The sequence below is a fragment of the Hyperoodon ampullatus genome, assembly GCF_949752795.1.
Source record: "Hyperoodon ampullatus genome assembly, chromosome: 1".
NCBI classification, from domain to species: domain Eukaryota; kingdom Metazoa; phylum Chordata; class Mammalia; order Artiodactyla; family Ziphiidae; genus Hyperoodon; species Hyperoodon ampullatus.
The window spans coordinates 119,978,595-119,992,282 of record NC_136914.1 but is presented as its reverse complement, the minus strand read 5'-3'; the positions used below and the strand labels follow the sequence as shown (position 1 = coordinate 119,992,282).

General features: G+C 42.0%; 1 protein-coding gene across 1 annotated transcript in view; it reads left to right on the top strand.

Moving 5' to 3' along the window:
* Nucleotides 1–13,688, top strand: part of MAP3K21 (mitogen-activated protein kinase kinase kinase 21) — a gene marked incomplete at its 5' end in the record, with an annotated part of 48,433 nt that overhangs the window by 20,640 nt on the left and 14,105 nt on the right. Inside the window, 3 exons of the mRNA XM_079724700.1 lie at nt 1,265–1,413; nt 2,239–2,414; nt 11,654–11,894. Of these exons, the coding sequence (XP_079580826.1) occupies nt 1,265–1,413; nt 2,239–2,414; nt 11,654–11,894 (566 nt within the window). The remainder of the gene's footprint in view (nt 1–1,264; nt 1,414–2,238; nt 2,415–11,653; nt 11,895–13,688) is intronic.

The following is a 13,688-nucleotide window of genomic DNA, read 5'->3' as shown; positions in this document are numbered from 1 at the left end:
AAATAAAGCAAATATGACTGTTCCTTATATGCTTATGTGTTTTAGTTTAAAGTCAAGTGAGTGTCAGGAGTGACTGATGTTTTATGTCAAAAGATAATTTGAGTGCACTTTGTGTTTTGAAGAAGGTAAAGGAAAGCTAAGGTTCTGACTGGTTTTGTAGAAGAGAATAAATGTATATGATTTACAAGGTTTATTTCTGTGCTCCTCTGTACTGCCTTGAACTGGGGTGTCTGAGACTCTCTAGTATAGGTGTATACTGAAATTTGGTCCTTTAGCTTCATTTTAAAAGTTCACTTAGAGATCCTTTTACTGTGTGTTTCCTCGTTCTTGCATGTAATTGCATTTGCCCTTAAACTGAAGCAGCAGTGAACCTGCATCACATCTGCTGATGCTTTGGAGAGCATGGCAGCTGCAGTTGTTCTTTGTTTATTCTCCTTTCACTTCACCTTCCTCCATTACAAAGAAGACCTGTTATGTCCTCCCAGCAGGCTCAGGAAAACCCACAGGATTTCTTCGTCCCTTACTACTAGGCATTAGGTGGAAACATTAGTAACCCATCTCCTAAATATAAAGGGAGAGGCAGAAGGAAACAATTTTAAAAACCTCTTTTAAAACAGTTAGCCTGGGACTTCCCTGGCGGTCCAGTGGTTAAGACTTGGCCTTCCAATGCAGGAGGTGCGGGTTCGATCCCTGGTTGTGTAGCTAAGATTCCCACCTGCCTCGAGGCCAAAAAACCAAAACATGAAACAGAAGCAATACTGTAACAAACTCAATAAAGACTTTAAGAATGGTCCACATCAAACAAATCTTAAAAAAAAAAAAAAAGTAGTTAGCATGATTCGATTTCAGTCCTGTGGTGAGTAATATGGGGCTGGAATCTTCAGTGTCCTAAAGATCCTCAATAGGTGTGGAAAAAATGAGACAGAAAGACAAACATCAGAACAGCCACATTGCTCTTCAAGTGTGTCCTGCTTCTGGACCCTGTTTAATTCAGTCGTGTACTGCTCCTAAGCTTTCCTATCCATTAAGTAGTTTCTTTTCCTGTAATGAAGGCATAACCAATTTCGGGAAGGAGTGTATTTGCATGTGTTTGGAAAGTTAACTGGAAAAACCCTCCCCTCATGTTGGGATAAGGGTCCATGTGGGCTTTGTTGGAAGAGAAGATTCTCATTAGGGGCTGGATGAAGGCACTGATACGTTTCTCCCACCAACTGTGTCAAGAGGAAAAGACCCCATTTAACTTTATGAAAACTCTGCTTTCCAGCTATGGAGTGGTGCTGTGGGAACTGCTCACGGGAGAGGTCCCCTATCGTGGCATTGACGGTCTTGCTGTGGCCTATGGGGTGGCAGTCAATAAGCTCACTTTGCCCATTCCTTCCACCTGCCCTGAGCCGTTTGCCAAGCTCATGAAAGGTATTTGGGCATCTCTGTTTTTGTGTGTCTGTGGGGGTGAGGTTCGGAATTGTTCATTAGAATATCTGTATATTTTTTTAACCAAAAAGATATATTCTGTGATTCTAATTTTCAGTCGATTTTAGATTATACTATTTTAAGAATTAGAAACCATGTCTTTGATCTAAGATGTCAGGTAAAGTTTTGATGAACTAAGTAACTTAAAAACAATCCACTTTAATAGTGACTCATTTATACAAAATTCAGTTGAATGGTAATAAACTTTTCATCAAATACACTAGCAGAGTTCAAAGACAATATTGAATTGGCTCCATATGTGCTATTTTTAATTCTACCTAATGACCAAAAATGTTTTACAGTCTTAACTGGCATGGTTTTGCCATGACCTTATCTATTTTGATCTTATCTTTTAAAAATTGTTAAGTAACTCTTTTTGTAAGCAGCAAGTTATCTTACTTATTAGACTATTTCTTAGAACCTCTCTTGTGACTGTAACATTTTAGAGACTTTGGTTTTCTTGGGTTGAGTTATAGAACTGTGTATCTGTAAGTCATGTGGCCAGGACAGCTTAGGTGGACAGAGTTCATGGTACATGGTAAGGCAGAGAAAACACACATCCACATACTAATGTCAAATAATGCAGAATACAAGAGCCTCGTCTAATAGTAATTATTACACAGGCTGCTGACACAGACACTGTATAAAATAAAATTTTCAAAATTATTATCAATTGATGTTTAAAATCTTCAGCAGACACAGTCAACATGGGCTGATAATCTGAACTACACTGAGTAATGGACTTACCGTGATTCTTGTTTATTTTAGAATGCTGGCAACAGGACCCTCATATTCGTCCATCATTTGCCTTAATTCTTGAACAATTGACTGCAATTGAAAAGGCAGTTATGACTGAAATGCCTCAAGAATCTTTTCATTCCATGCAAGATGACTGGAAGCTGGAAATTCAACAAATGTTTGATGAGTTGAGAACAAAGGAAAAGGTGAGTGATATATATTAATTGCATAATGTGCTCACACTTACGGAGACTATGGAAAACTTGAGTCAAGAACCACTGTCAGCATTATGTTAAAATATTTTCAGACTTGTTGATTCTTTCCTTCCAGGCAAAACAAAACGAAACAGAACTGTACTCAAAACATATAATTGGAAAACAAACAAGCTTTAATTAGAGGAATTTTCAAACATAAAAAATTTTTTTTAAAAGGAGAGAGAGTGGCATACTAAACGCTTAGTATGCATTAACCAGCTTCAATAATTGTCAGTATTTTGTCATTTTGTTCATTTCTTTTTCCCATTATCATTTTTTTAACTGCAGTATTTTAACTTAAAACCTAGACTCTCATCATTTTACCTTTAAATGCTTCAATATGCATCTCTAACTGGTAGGAATTTTTAAAATATCTTTCTTGCCATTATTATCTTAAAAAAATAAGTAATTCCTTGATACAGTGTGATACTCCATACCCAAATGTCACAGTTTGCCTCAAAGATGTCTTCTTCCAGTTGGTTGGTACCAATCAGAATTTAAATGAGGGCTTCATGTTTTTAGTTAGGTCTTTTAAAGCTTCTTTTATGCCAGTCCCTCCTCCTTTCCCCCCGCCCTTTTATCTCCAAGGCATTGCTTTGTTGGAGAAGCTGGGAAATTGTGTAATTTTTGAATTCCTTAATATGTTGAGTGAAGCTCTGGTTGGTTTATGTATTTTAAGAAGAAGAAAAACAATAAACCTGAATGTTAAATGTGCTGAAGCTGCATATATATTAACCACATACTACGTGTGAAGAAGGAGAAGCAGAAACACACCTAATTGGAAGGCAGATAGTTGTAAAGTGAGTTCCTGGTGACAACTGACTGTCAGCAGTCACTGAAGACCCCAAGTTCAGGGCATGGTACTATGCTTCACGCATAGTAAGTATTAAGTATTTCTTAAAAGATAGTTTTGTAATACTTGAGCATTTTGATGACTCAAGGTGTATTCCGGTTGTCTGAGGTGTATAATTGTTCAGTAGGTTAAATTCTTCTCTTGTACTTGGCAACAAATGTCTGGGCTAAAATACAACATTGCAGGTTATTGATAACCTTTACAAAGCCATGTACTTGTCCAGGAAGGAACTTTTATACCTCGTATATTTGTGATTCTAAAATAGAATTCTTTTTCAGTAGGCAGTAATGCTTTGCTAAATAAAGAGTCCATTTGCTTATTCCAGTGTACGTCATGGAAACATGGGATTGTGACATAGCTGAGTCCTTCTCCCATGTTAAATTACCTTGACTTATGTAGTATGACTCTCCTTTATGTCACTAGACTTTCACATTGACTGTAATACTGAAGGCCTATAGCCAACCTAAGGGCAAAAGAGGGAATGAAAAAATGTGGTTTGAATACATATGCATAAACATTTCTTGAGCTAGTGTATATACTTCTGTGCATGAAGCCAAGATATCATATGCCCAAATGCTATCCGTGAGCAGCTTACTTCTACTGTCATCAGGCTGAATTGGGAATGAATAAAATGTATGTCATAGGTATTCCCCAAAGGGCAAATTGTTCACTGGAAAAAAAAAATACAGTTTAAGAGCTTGTCCCTGGGGAAATTTTTCTGAGTTTCAATGTTAGAATTTCCTTCCAGCAAACATATTAAATGTCTGCCGTGTGCTGGGAAGAGTGTTGGAGCACTGGGATATGCAGATGGATATGGCAGTCTGTGTATCCTTGCGTGGTCCTTGACTGCCAGGCTAGGGATTTGGATCTTGTTGACAGGTTTTAAAAAGGGGCTTGATGTACTATCTTGGCAACACTTTCCAACCAGCCACAGAAGTCAGAACCTCCTCCTCACTCCCCCTCTGCCTTCCCTCCTTGTGCTTCCTTTGTGTAGTAATGAGATTACTGTTCTCTTAGGTACCCAATCTCAAAGGTCTTGAAGATGTGGTCTTCTCTGTGACAGAGACCTTCAGTGGTAATTCACTCCCCTGACCCCTGTTGTCCCCACTCATCACCTGCAATACTGCAGCAGCATCCTACCCGGGTGCCTTGCCTCCAGCCTCGCTCCCCTAACTGAGCCCCTCACCGCCACCAGTGAGCCTTCTAAAACGCAAATCAGACCCGCCTCACTTCAGTGGCCAATTCCTTTTCCTCATTAACTTCCTTGTCCTTCCATATTTAACCTCACTTTTTCTCCAGCCAGACTGAATCCCTTCAAGTTCCCTTAACATCACGCTCCTGACTTTTGGCCTTTGTGTATATTCTTTCCTCCGACCCTGCCCTGGCTTTTATCCCCTCCTCACAGGTGCTGCTTCTTCATTCTCAGGCTCCCAGAGCTCCCTTCCCTTATCCTCTTGTACCACGTAAAGTGTGTCGCAGTGTCCTGCGCCTCCCTTATCATGCCCACACTGAGTCATACTTTATTATTATCTGCGTCTTTATGTGTCCTTGGTCTGCCTTTTCTGCTAGTTAAGTTCAGGAACTATACTGTTTCTTTCTTCGTTGTGTTCATCCATAGCACTGAACAAAGTACTTGGCCCATGGTAGACATTCAGTAAATACAATAATAAATACCTAAGTAAAGTTTCTTAACATGTTCCTAATATGTATTTTAATAGGTAAGAGGTATTAGCAATTATTTTATTGTCATATTTTTAAGTGAACATTTTTAAGTGAAAAGGGAATTTAAAAGTGGATAAATGCCATGAGTCCTTCTTTGAATCTTATGCTATAAAAGAGGCAGACGACTCAGCTGTTTAACTTCTGGTTATATAATCTTGAGAAACTCCCACACGTATGCACAAGGAAATTAAGGTTATTCACTCTGAAGTATTGTTTGTAATAGTGAAAAACTGGAAACAACCCCAACATCCATTAATAGGGGAATAGGTGCCTAAACTATTGTATATTCATATAGTGGAAATCTGTACAGTACTTAAGATGAATAAACTCCAACTGTATGTTTCAACATGAGTAAGTCTCAGGCATAATACTGGGCAGAAAAAGCAGTTGCAGGAGGATAATCACATTGTGTAAATTTATAAAACCACATAAAACAATACTATTCAGGGACTTCCCTGGTGGCGCAGTGGTTAAGAATCCACCTGCCGGGGCTTCCCTGGTGGCGCAGTGGTTGAGAGTCCGCCTGCTGATGCAGGGGACGCGGGTTCGTGCCCCGGTCCGGGAAGACCCCACATGCTGCGGAGCAGATGGGCCCGTGAGCCGTGGCCGCTGAGCCTGCGCGTCCGGAGCCTGTGCTCTGCAACGGGAGAGGCCACAGCAGTGAGAGGCCCGCGTACCGCAAAAAAAAAAAAAAAAAAAAAAAGAATCCGCCTGCCAACGTAGGGGACACAGGTTCGAGCCCTAGTTCGGGAAGATCCCACATGCCCTGGAGCAACTAGGCCTGTGCTCCATGACTACTGAGCCTGCGCTCTAGATCCCACGAGCCACAGCTGCTGAAGCCCGCGTGCCTAGAGCCTGTGCTCCGCAACAAGAGAAGCCACTGCAATGAGAAGCCCGTGCACCACAACGAAGAGTAGCCCCTGCTCGCCACAACTAGAGAAAGCCCACGCGCAGCAACGAAGACCCAACGCAGCCAAAATAAATAAATAAATAAGTTAATTAATTAAAAACAAAAAGAAAATGGTAGTGATGGATCAAGTACTTAAAAAAAAACAATAATACTATTCAAATGTACAAAAAGACTGAAAGTATAGACAGGGGAAGGATACAAACCAACTTAAGGACAGCGGATCCGAAGAGGGAGGGGATAGGATTAGATATGATGCGCCTAGGACTTTAACAGACGTGAAACAGATATGGTAAAAATTTCACATCTATTAGATATTGATAGTAAGTGCATGGGTATTTGCTATTCTCTCTAATCGTAGTATATTTTAAATACTTCATAATTTTAACTAATTAAGTTAAAAATAAAGGTTAGGGAGAAATCTGTGAGCTGCTAAAATCCTTTTTTTCTTTCTTTTTTTTTTGGTAAGCCATATTTTTCAAATAGCAGACTTATAGGTAATTCACTCTCTTCCTTCGATTTTTCAGTATTTTGTGGGTTTAAAAATTCAAAACTGGCAAATGCAACCTTAGACCCTGACCCCATTGATAAGTACATAGAGCTCATATAATAAGAAATAGTCAGTCCCGTTTGAGTCTGTTCAGATCATATCCTGAGCATCACGTTTGATTATAGGCACCATGTTTTAAAGAGCTTCCCCAGGTAGACGGCCAGGAAAGCGGGAGAGGAGCCTGCACATCTGAGCCGACAGAGAAGAGAAGTGAACACAGAAAGGGGCGGGGAGCGCAGGGCTGTCCTCGGTGCTGGAAGGACCTTCCAGCAGGTGAGGGAGGAACTGTGTTTCAGGTTGTTTTCAGAACAACCAGAAGTAGGAGGACCTCTCGGCTGAATGCTCCAGGGATGAAGATCTATCTGGTCTCTGGGTCAACAACTTGCCAGCACTTGGAGCTGAGCCGGTGGTCCACAGCGCAGTGGACTCTGCTTCAGCTGTTCTGCTCCCTGCCCTCCAGGAATTCAGGCAGACCCCAGGGGTGACTGTATGGACGTCTACAAACCTATGGCCGGCCCTGCCCCCTCGTTATATTACATCTTTAGTGGAATGCCGGAATCTCCAGCAGTCTAGAGAAGTGGTTCAGACCGAGGGCTCCAGCCAGGCTGTCTTGTTGGGCTTGGGGCTCTGCCACTTGCTGATGAAGACCATTCTGCCAGCGCCTCCCACAGTGAAGTGTCACAGAGATGCTGTCTCGGTCCCTCAGGGTTGTGTGGGCTTGCACGAGTGAGGCCCCCCCGGGGCTCAGAGCCTTTGTGCCACTTCACAGGTGCTAACAGTGCTAGCCTGACAGCAGAGGAAGCAGTGGCTTTGCTGGAAGCCGGGCAGGCTCCCGGCAGCACGGCCCTCCCCATCCCCGGCCCGGGCGTTTGGGAAACGGGGCTCTGAGCCGTAGTCATACTGGAAAAGGACTGAGCGCGTTACTTTTTAAATCCTGCAGTTCTTTGAAGGATTACTATCAGTGATATTATTCATATGCTTTTTAGATACTTTAATACATTTCGTTGACTTAAAATGACAGAGGAGGGCTTTCCTGGTGGTGCAGTGGTTGAGAGTCTGCCTGCCAATGCAGGGGACACGGGTTCGTGCCCCGGTCTGGGAAGATCCCACGTGCCGCGGAGCGGCTGGGCCCGTGAGCCATGGCCGCTGAGCCTGCGCATCTGGAGCCTGTGCCCCGCAACGGGAGAGGCCACAACAGTGAGAGGCCCAAGTACCGCAAAAAAAAAAAAAAAAAAAAAAGACAGAGGAAAGAGTCTGGTTTTTGTTTTGTTTTGTTTTTATACACCTCCCCAAATGGTTTTCAGGAATTCTAAAATTAGATGTTTAATAACAGAAGTAAAAACATTTGGGAATGGGAGAGGACTTGGAGGAAGGATAAAACTTGAAACCACATAATTTTAAGTGTGGAAGCAATGTTATTAATAACTATTATTATTTTAAACTTTTATTTTTAATTCTTGATAATTATTTATGAAACTGTAGGACAGAGGCACATTCAGTGAGTTAATTCTTATCATATGTGGTGTAAAAATCAAAAAAAGCATGCTTCAAGAATGAATGACTTGGGAACATATGTATCTGTATAGCTGATTCACTTTGTTATACAGCAGAAACTAACACGCCATTGTAAAGCAATTATACTCCAATAAAGATGTTAAAAAAAAAAAAGAATGGATGACTCCTCTTTCTCCATTTTGAAGTCTTAGAAGTAGTTTCTTTGTTGTTCTTTGGATTCACTTCCGTTCTAGTGGTATCTTTACTTTTTCTTTTTACGTGATTTCTGTGCAGTGCTTTTTGAAGTACAGCATTTATGGTATCTTGTGAGCCTTTGATTTACAATTAAAGAATATATAGGCCTTTTTTTTCCCCCCAAGGTTTCTAATTGCATCTTTTTTGATGGAGTCAAAAGCACAGTAGACGTGCTCTATCTCCCTTTCTTGTTCACTGATTGCTTAAGGTAGGAGGCGTCAGACTTGGAATTAATGGTCAGTGACTTGGCCGTGCTCTGTGTTATTCAGTAAACTGTAGCCTCCATAGATACCGGTTCCTCCCCAGATTCCTGGCTTCTTATCTCTGTGTGTCTGTCTCTGTGCACTGGGTGCGTGCACCTGTCTTTGAACCACTGTACGAAGGCCTGTCACTGTTAATGATTAACACCTACTGCCAGGAATTTGGATTTTCCATTATTAAGTGGCCTGTGCCGAGCAATTAAACACGTAGTACTTGAGGAGTGATCTCAGCGACCAAAAGAATGTTTTTGTGTGCTTCATAATTTCAAAGTATCCAAAGGGCTTCTAATACCCCAGCCTTTTTTTTTTTTAACACACTTTTGAATGTTTTAAAATTCATTCAGAAGGAAGAGTACTTTGGCTGCTTTCTCTTTGATGATATTTTTTTCTCTTATGAAGTCTTAGGCAAGTGATTTTTTTTTTTTTAATTTATAAAGTCATTGCAAAGGGATTCACATTTTGGTTTGGGACCTGGAATTTAAAATGGTTTCTTATGCAATTACTGTAGCAGTAGCACAAAAAGCCTAAGTGAATTTACTGCCTTTATCTCTTCCTCATGCCATTTCATTTCACAATAGCTAATTGGATTGTTATCTACACGACTGAAAAGTAATATCTTAACAAAAGGGCAGACAGTAATGAGTTAGAAATTAGAAGCTGACTGGAAATGAGCCTCTGTCCCCAAATACACTACAGTAAAATCTCCAATTTGGACAAACTGGTTGAAGAAAGCCACCAGTTACATAATGGATTCCAGAATTTTTTTTAACAGGTAACATTTTCTTTTTTTTCTTTTCAAGTAATAAATAGTCATTTATATCTGGCACAATGTAATGAAGAAATACTGTTCTCTATAAAAATCAGCTGATATTTATTAGCAGAAGTAATTTGAATATCAGTTGGTCTTAAGGAAATCATTTCTCCTGCCATTTTGTTTATGAAGTTTGTTCAGAAAAAATAAAGAATGTTTCAGAGGTGGATTTCGATCCACTTTGGTAGCATTACCATAAGTTCAGAATTGGTTTGATCTGAATAAAGAACCTTTATTTTTAGGGCTCTCCTTTTCTTCTTGATACTATCGTATTTGTCTGTGGGAGGATGGCCCTCCACGTTTGTTTTCCTTTATGACTCCAGTCCCGTGGCCCAGCTCTCGTTCCTTCCATGAGCCTTTGTCTTGCACTGTTTCTTCACACATCAGTACTTTTGAGGTGGCCTCTGGAAAGCGGCCTGCTTGTAATAAAGTGTGACATGTTCACACCATACTCATAGCTCTCAAAGCTCACAGCCCAAAGCTCCACCTGAGAAGGCGGAGTTTCTCATAAAGTTCTTGGCATTAGGATATCCTAAGATTAACTTTGTCTGGAGCAGTGGAACTAAAAGTTTGCAGATGCCTTGCTTTCTATGGGAGTGCTTGATTTATGGCAGGCTAGTCTGGAAGAGAAAGCAGTTCAGCACAGAAAGGAATATTTATGTCTCTGGTAAAGGACGGAACACTTTACAGAAATGAAATAAGAATGCGGATGTAGATTAAAAACAATAGAGTTCTCAGTTTTACTACTGAATAAATTTTCTCTAATAGGAATAAAAGTATTCTTCATAGATTTTCTATTTCTTACAAGTTCAGTCATTCTAAAACCAAAACCGAGAGGAAGTTACATTTTAATCAGTCAGTATCACGACAGAGGGACTTTTGTTAGCTAATTCATGATATCTGTGTATAAAGTGACAGTTTCCATCCATCCGTGGGATCCTGATAAGTTCTCTGTGTACTGACTGTATTTTCCAGCAGCTTATCATTTTAGCGATGTTGCGTGTTCATTTCTTTTTTTTTTTTTTTTTTTTTTTTTTTTTTTGTGGTACGCGGGCCTCTCACTGTTGCGGCCTCTCCCGTTGCGGAGCACAGGCTCCGGACGCGCAGGCTCAGCAGCCATGGCTCACGGGCCCAGCCGCTCCGCGGCATATGGGATCCTCCCAGACCGGGGCACGAACCCGTATCCCCTGCATCGGCAGGCGGACTCTCAACCACTGCGCCACCAGGAAGGCCCGGTGCGTGTTCATTTCTGATGGGCCTTCACCTGACCCCTGCCACGTTCGCTTTGCTTTTCCCCTTAACCTCTCCACCATGGTGTGTTAATTCCCTAAGCAAATTCTTAAATACCCTAAGGAAAGACATCGGAACCGCCACAGTCTTTGTGACAAGAAGAACTATCCTTTAATTAGTCAAGCTTTCCCTTTTGGCTTTCATTTTAAATGGGACTTTCACATCGGTACTTGGTTGCTGTGTGTTGATGTACATCTTATGTGTCAGGTGATTGTACAAGCCAGAGACGATAACAAAGTGTGATGACTCTTTTCGGGCCATAAAACCAGAAGGGCCACAGACAGATGGGACCTGGGGCCCACAGCTTGACGCTCTTCACACCTGACGTTGTGGCCAGGTGTCCTGTGTGCGCCCCTGTGGATGAGGTGCAGCCTGCCCGTGTCACAGGATGAGCCCGCTGTGCCTCAGCCTCAGGGGATGCTTATCTGCCTTCTTTTGAGTTGGGCTTGGAAAAAGGTGGGTAAAAATTTCATAAAGAACCTTCCATGGGCTTCCCTGGTGGCGCAGTGGTTGAGAGTCCGCCTGCCGATGCAGGGGACACGGGTTCGTGCCCCGGTCCGGGAAGATCCCACATGCCGCGGAGCAGCTGTGCCCGTGAGCCATGGCCGCTGAGCCTGCGCATCCGGAGCCGTGCTCCGCAACGGGAGAGGCCACAACAGTGAGAGGCCCAAGTACCAAAAAAAAAAAAAAAAAAACTTAATAAAGAACCTTCCATGAAGAAGGGCAAATCTGAGAAACCACATGGTAAGACTCAAAACCTGCCACTTAATGATGCTCATGGCCCCTAATAAAACAGGAGCCATCAATTAAATAAGCCAATCTGCCCCCCCCGCCCCGCCCCCCTAAAAAAACACCCCCAAAACCATGAAACAAAAAAACCCTAGAAGGGCCAGAGGGAGCCTTGTGCGAGTGCGAGCCCCTGATGTGCTGAGGTCCAGCGCGGCCCGTCTTGGCTGCAGGGGGCGCGGTCCAAGGGACCTGCAGCGGGCGGGCGGAGCTGCGCAGGACGCGGCTGCCCGAGGTGACGGTGACTCTGTCCCCTGCGGCAGGAACTGCGGTCCCGGGAGGAAGAGCTGACGCGGGCCGCCCTGCAGCAGAAGTCACAGGAGGAGCTGCTCAGGCGGCGGGAACAGCAGCTGGCCGCGCGGGAGATCGACGTGCTGGAGCGCGAGCTCAACATCCTCATCTTCCAGCTGAGCCAGGAGAGGCCCAACGTCAAGAAGAGGAAGGGCAAGTTTAAGAGGAGCCGCCTAAAGCTCAAAGACGGGCGTCGGATCAGTTTACCTTCAGGTACGATCTTGTCCCCCTGTTCCCTAAGACCCGGGTGGTCATCCCTCCCACCCGCTTCTTTGTTTCATCAGAACTGGGGGAGTGAGATTTTAACGAATCTCATTCATCGAACGAATGAGATCTTCATCTCTTGCTTCAGTTTGTGGTCATAGTAATGACCCTAATGAGTTTTCACGGGTGAAACAGCCTAGGGAGGGAGTGCACAGCAGGCCACTGGGTGCTGTGAATCCCACCCCAAGCATCCTCTCCTGTTAGTGGGGACATTGATTTACTCCTTTGGAAATCAAAGCAGAATTAATTTCTCTTTAGCTGATTGCACTGAACCAGAATCACTGGGCATGGTGAAAATCCAGCACAGAACGATCTTACTCAAAACGTGTAAACAATTAAGAAACATGAAGACAGTGAAGAAATGATTTCTTTCACCCTACCCATGGCAAACTTCTTGTCTCTAATCGTAATAGCAAGAAAAGTGGAATAAATTAAAAGGTACAAGTGCAAGGTCAATTAGCAGCAAAGAGCTGATTATTTATCTATGTATTTAACATTATACAACAGTTAGGATTTCATTTTATTTGGGGGGGAAAAAGTCCAATTGAACATTTAACTTAAAACAATCTTAGTACCTAATTTTTTAACCAGATCAAAGTTTTGAACCTAAAGAACAGAGGTATATTTTAAAATTGTAATTTAAGCCAACTTTTCATTAGTCATCACAACAGTTTAGCTACAATTACCTTTTAAAATCTGAACATACTTAAGTTTTGTCACTAAGTTATTGCTTCCACAAGGATCGTGGGGCTGTGATCTGGGGCACTAAGGTTGCTATTCACACCCTCAGCAAAGTGTATCTAGTGCCTCGGTTACACGCCCACTTTCATCTGAGGGTTCAAAATCGTTGAGGTATGAGAACAAACCAGTAATTCTAGGGAAACTTTTAAAAATATTTTTAAACCATTGTGACAATAACATAGAAGGAATACGTGTTAGGAGAAACTAAACAATACAAAAGAGCAAACATAGGTTAGTTCACGAAATTAAGTTATTTGATGTTATGTGTTACACTTTGCTTAAGGGGACACCAGATGTCTGCCTGTGTTTTGCAGTTCTTTCTAACAGGGAAGGACGGTGACAGAACTGAGAGTTGGCTGCAGCTGTATAGAATGTGCAGTAAGGTCTATGTATCTGTTTCTACCTCTCTCTGTGTCTCTCTCTATATGTATTACATCTTAGAGTGCTCTTCGTGGATTCTAGTGTTTTCCTGAGATGTTTGATAATGGTGTGGAAATTTGACTTAAATAACAGTAACAACAGTTTTGTTTTATATAAAGTATGTATAAATTGTCTTGTAAAAATACTTACTGCAAAATCCTAGAAGCCTCGCAGCATACTGTGATCTTTTAGGTTATGGCAGAAGTCCTCAACTGATCAGAAAATTGCTGGAATGGAGTAGCCAGGAGTACACAGTATACATTATTGATTATGTGTTTTGATGAGGTGAGAACAGGCAATGGGTCCTTAATTCATTTTACCTTCGCCCTCTCTGGGAACAAAAAAGGTGCTTTTCCAGGTTCTTTTCTAATATTTGCTTTTAGCCAAAGTGTAACTTGAAGGACCATTCACTGGACTGTCTGATATGTCAGACATAATTTAAAATATTTTCTTTATGACGAGGCTTTTGCTTTCAATATAGACGATAGAAAAATTCAGAGAGGCACTCAGTGTGAGTTTTCTTCTCCAGTCCTGAGCTGTATCAGCATTCTTCTGTCTGCCTTGTGACTATGTTACCATAAT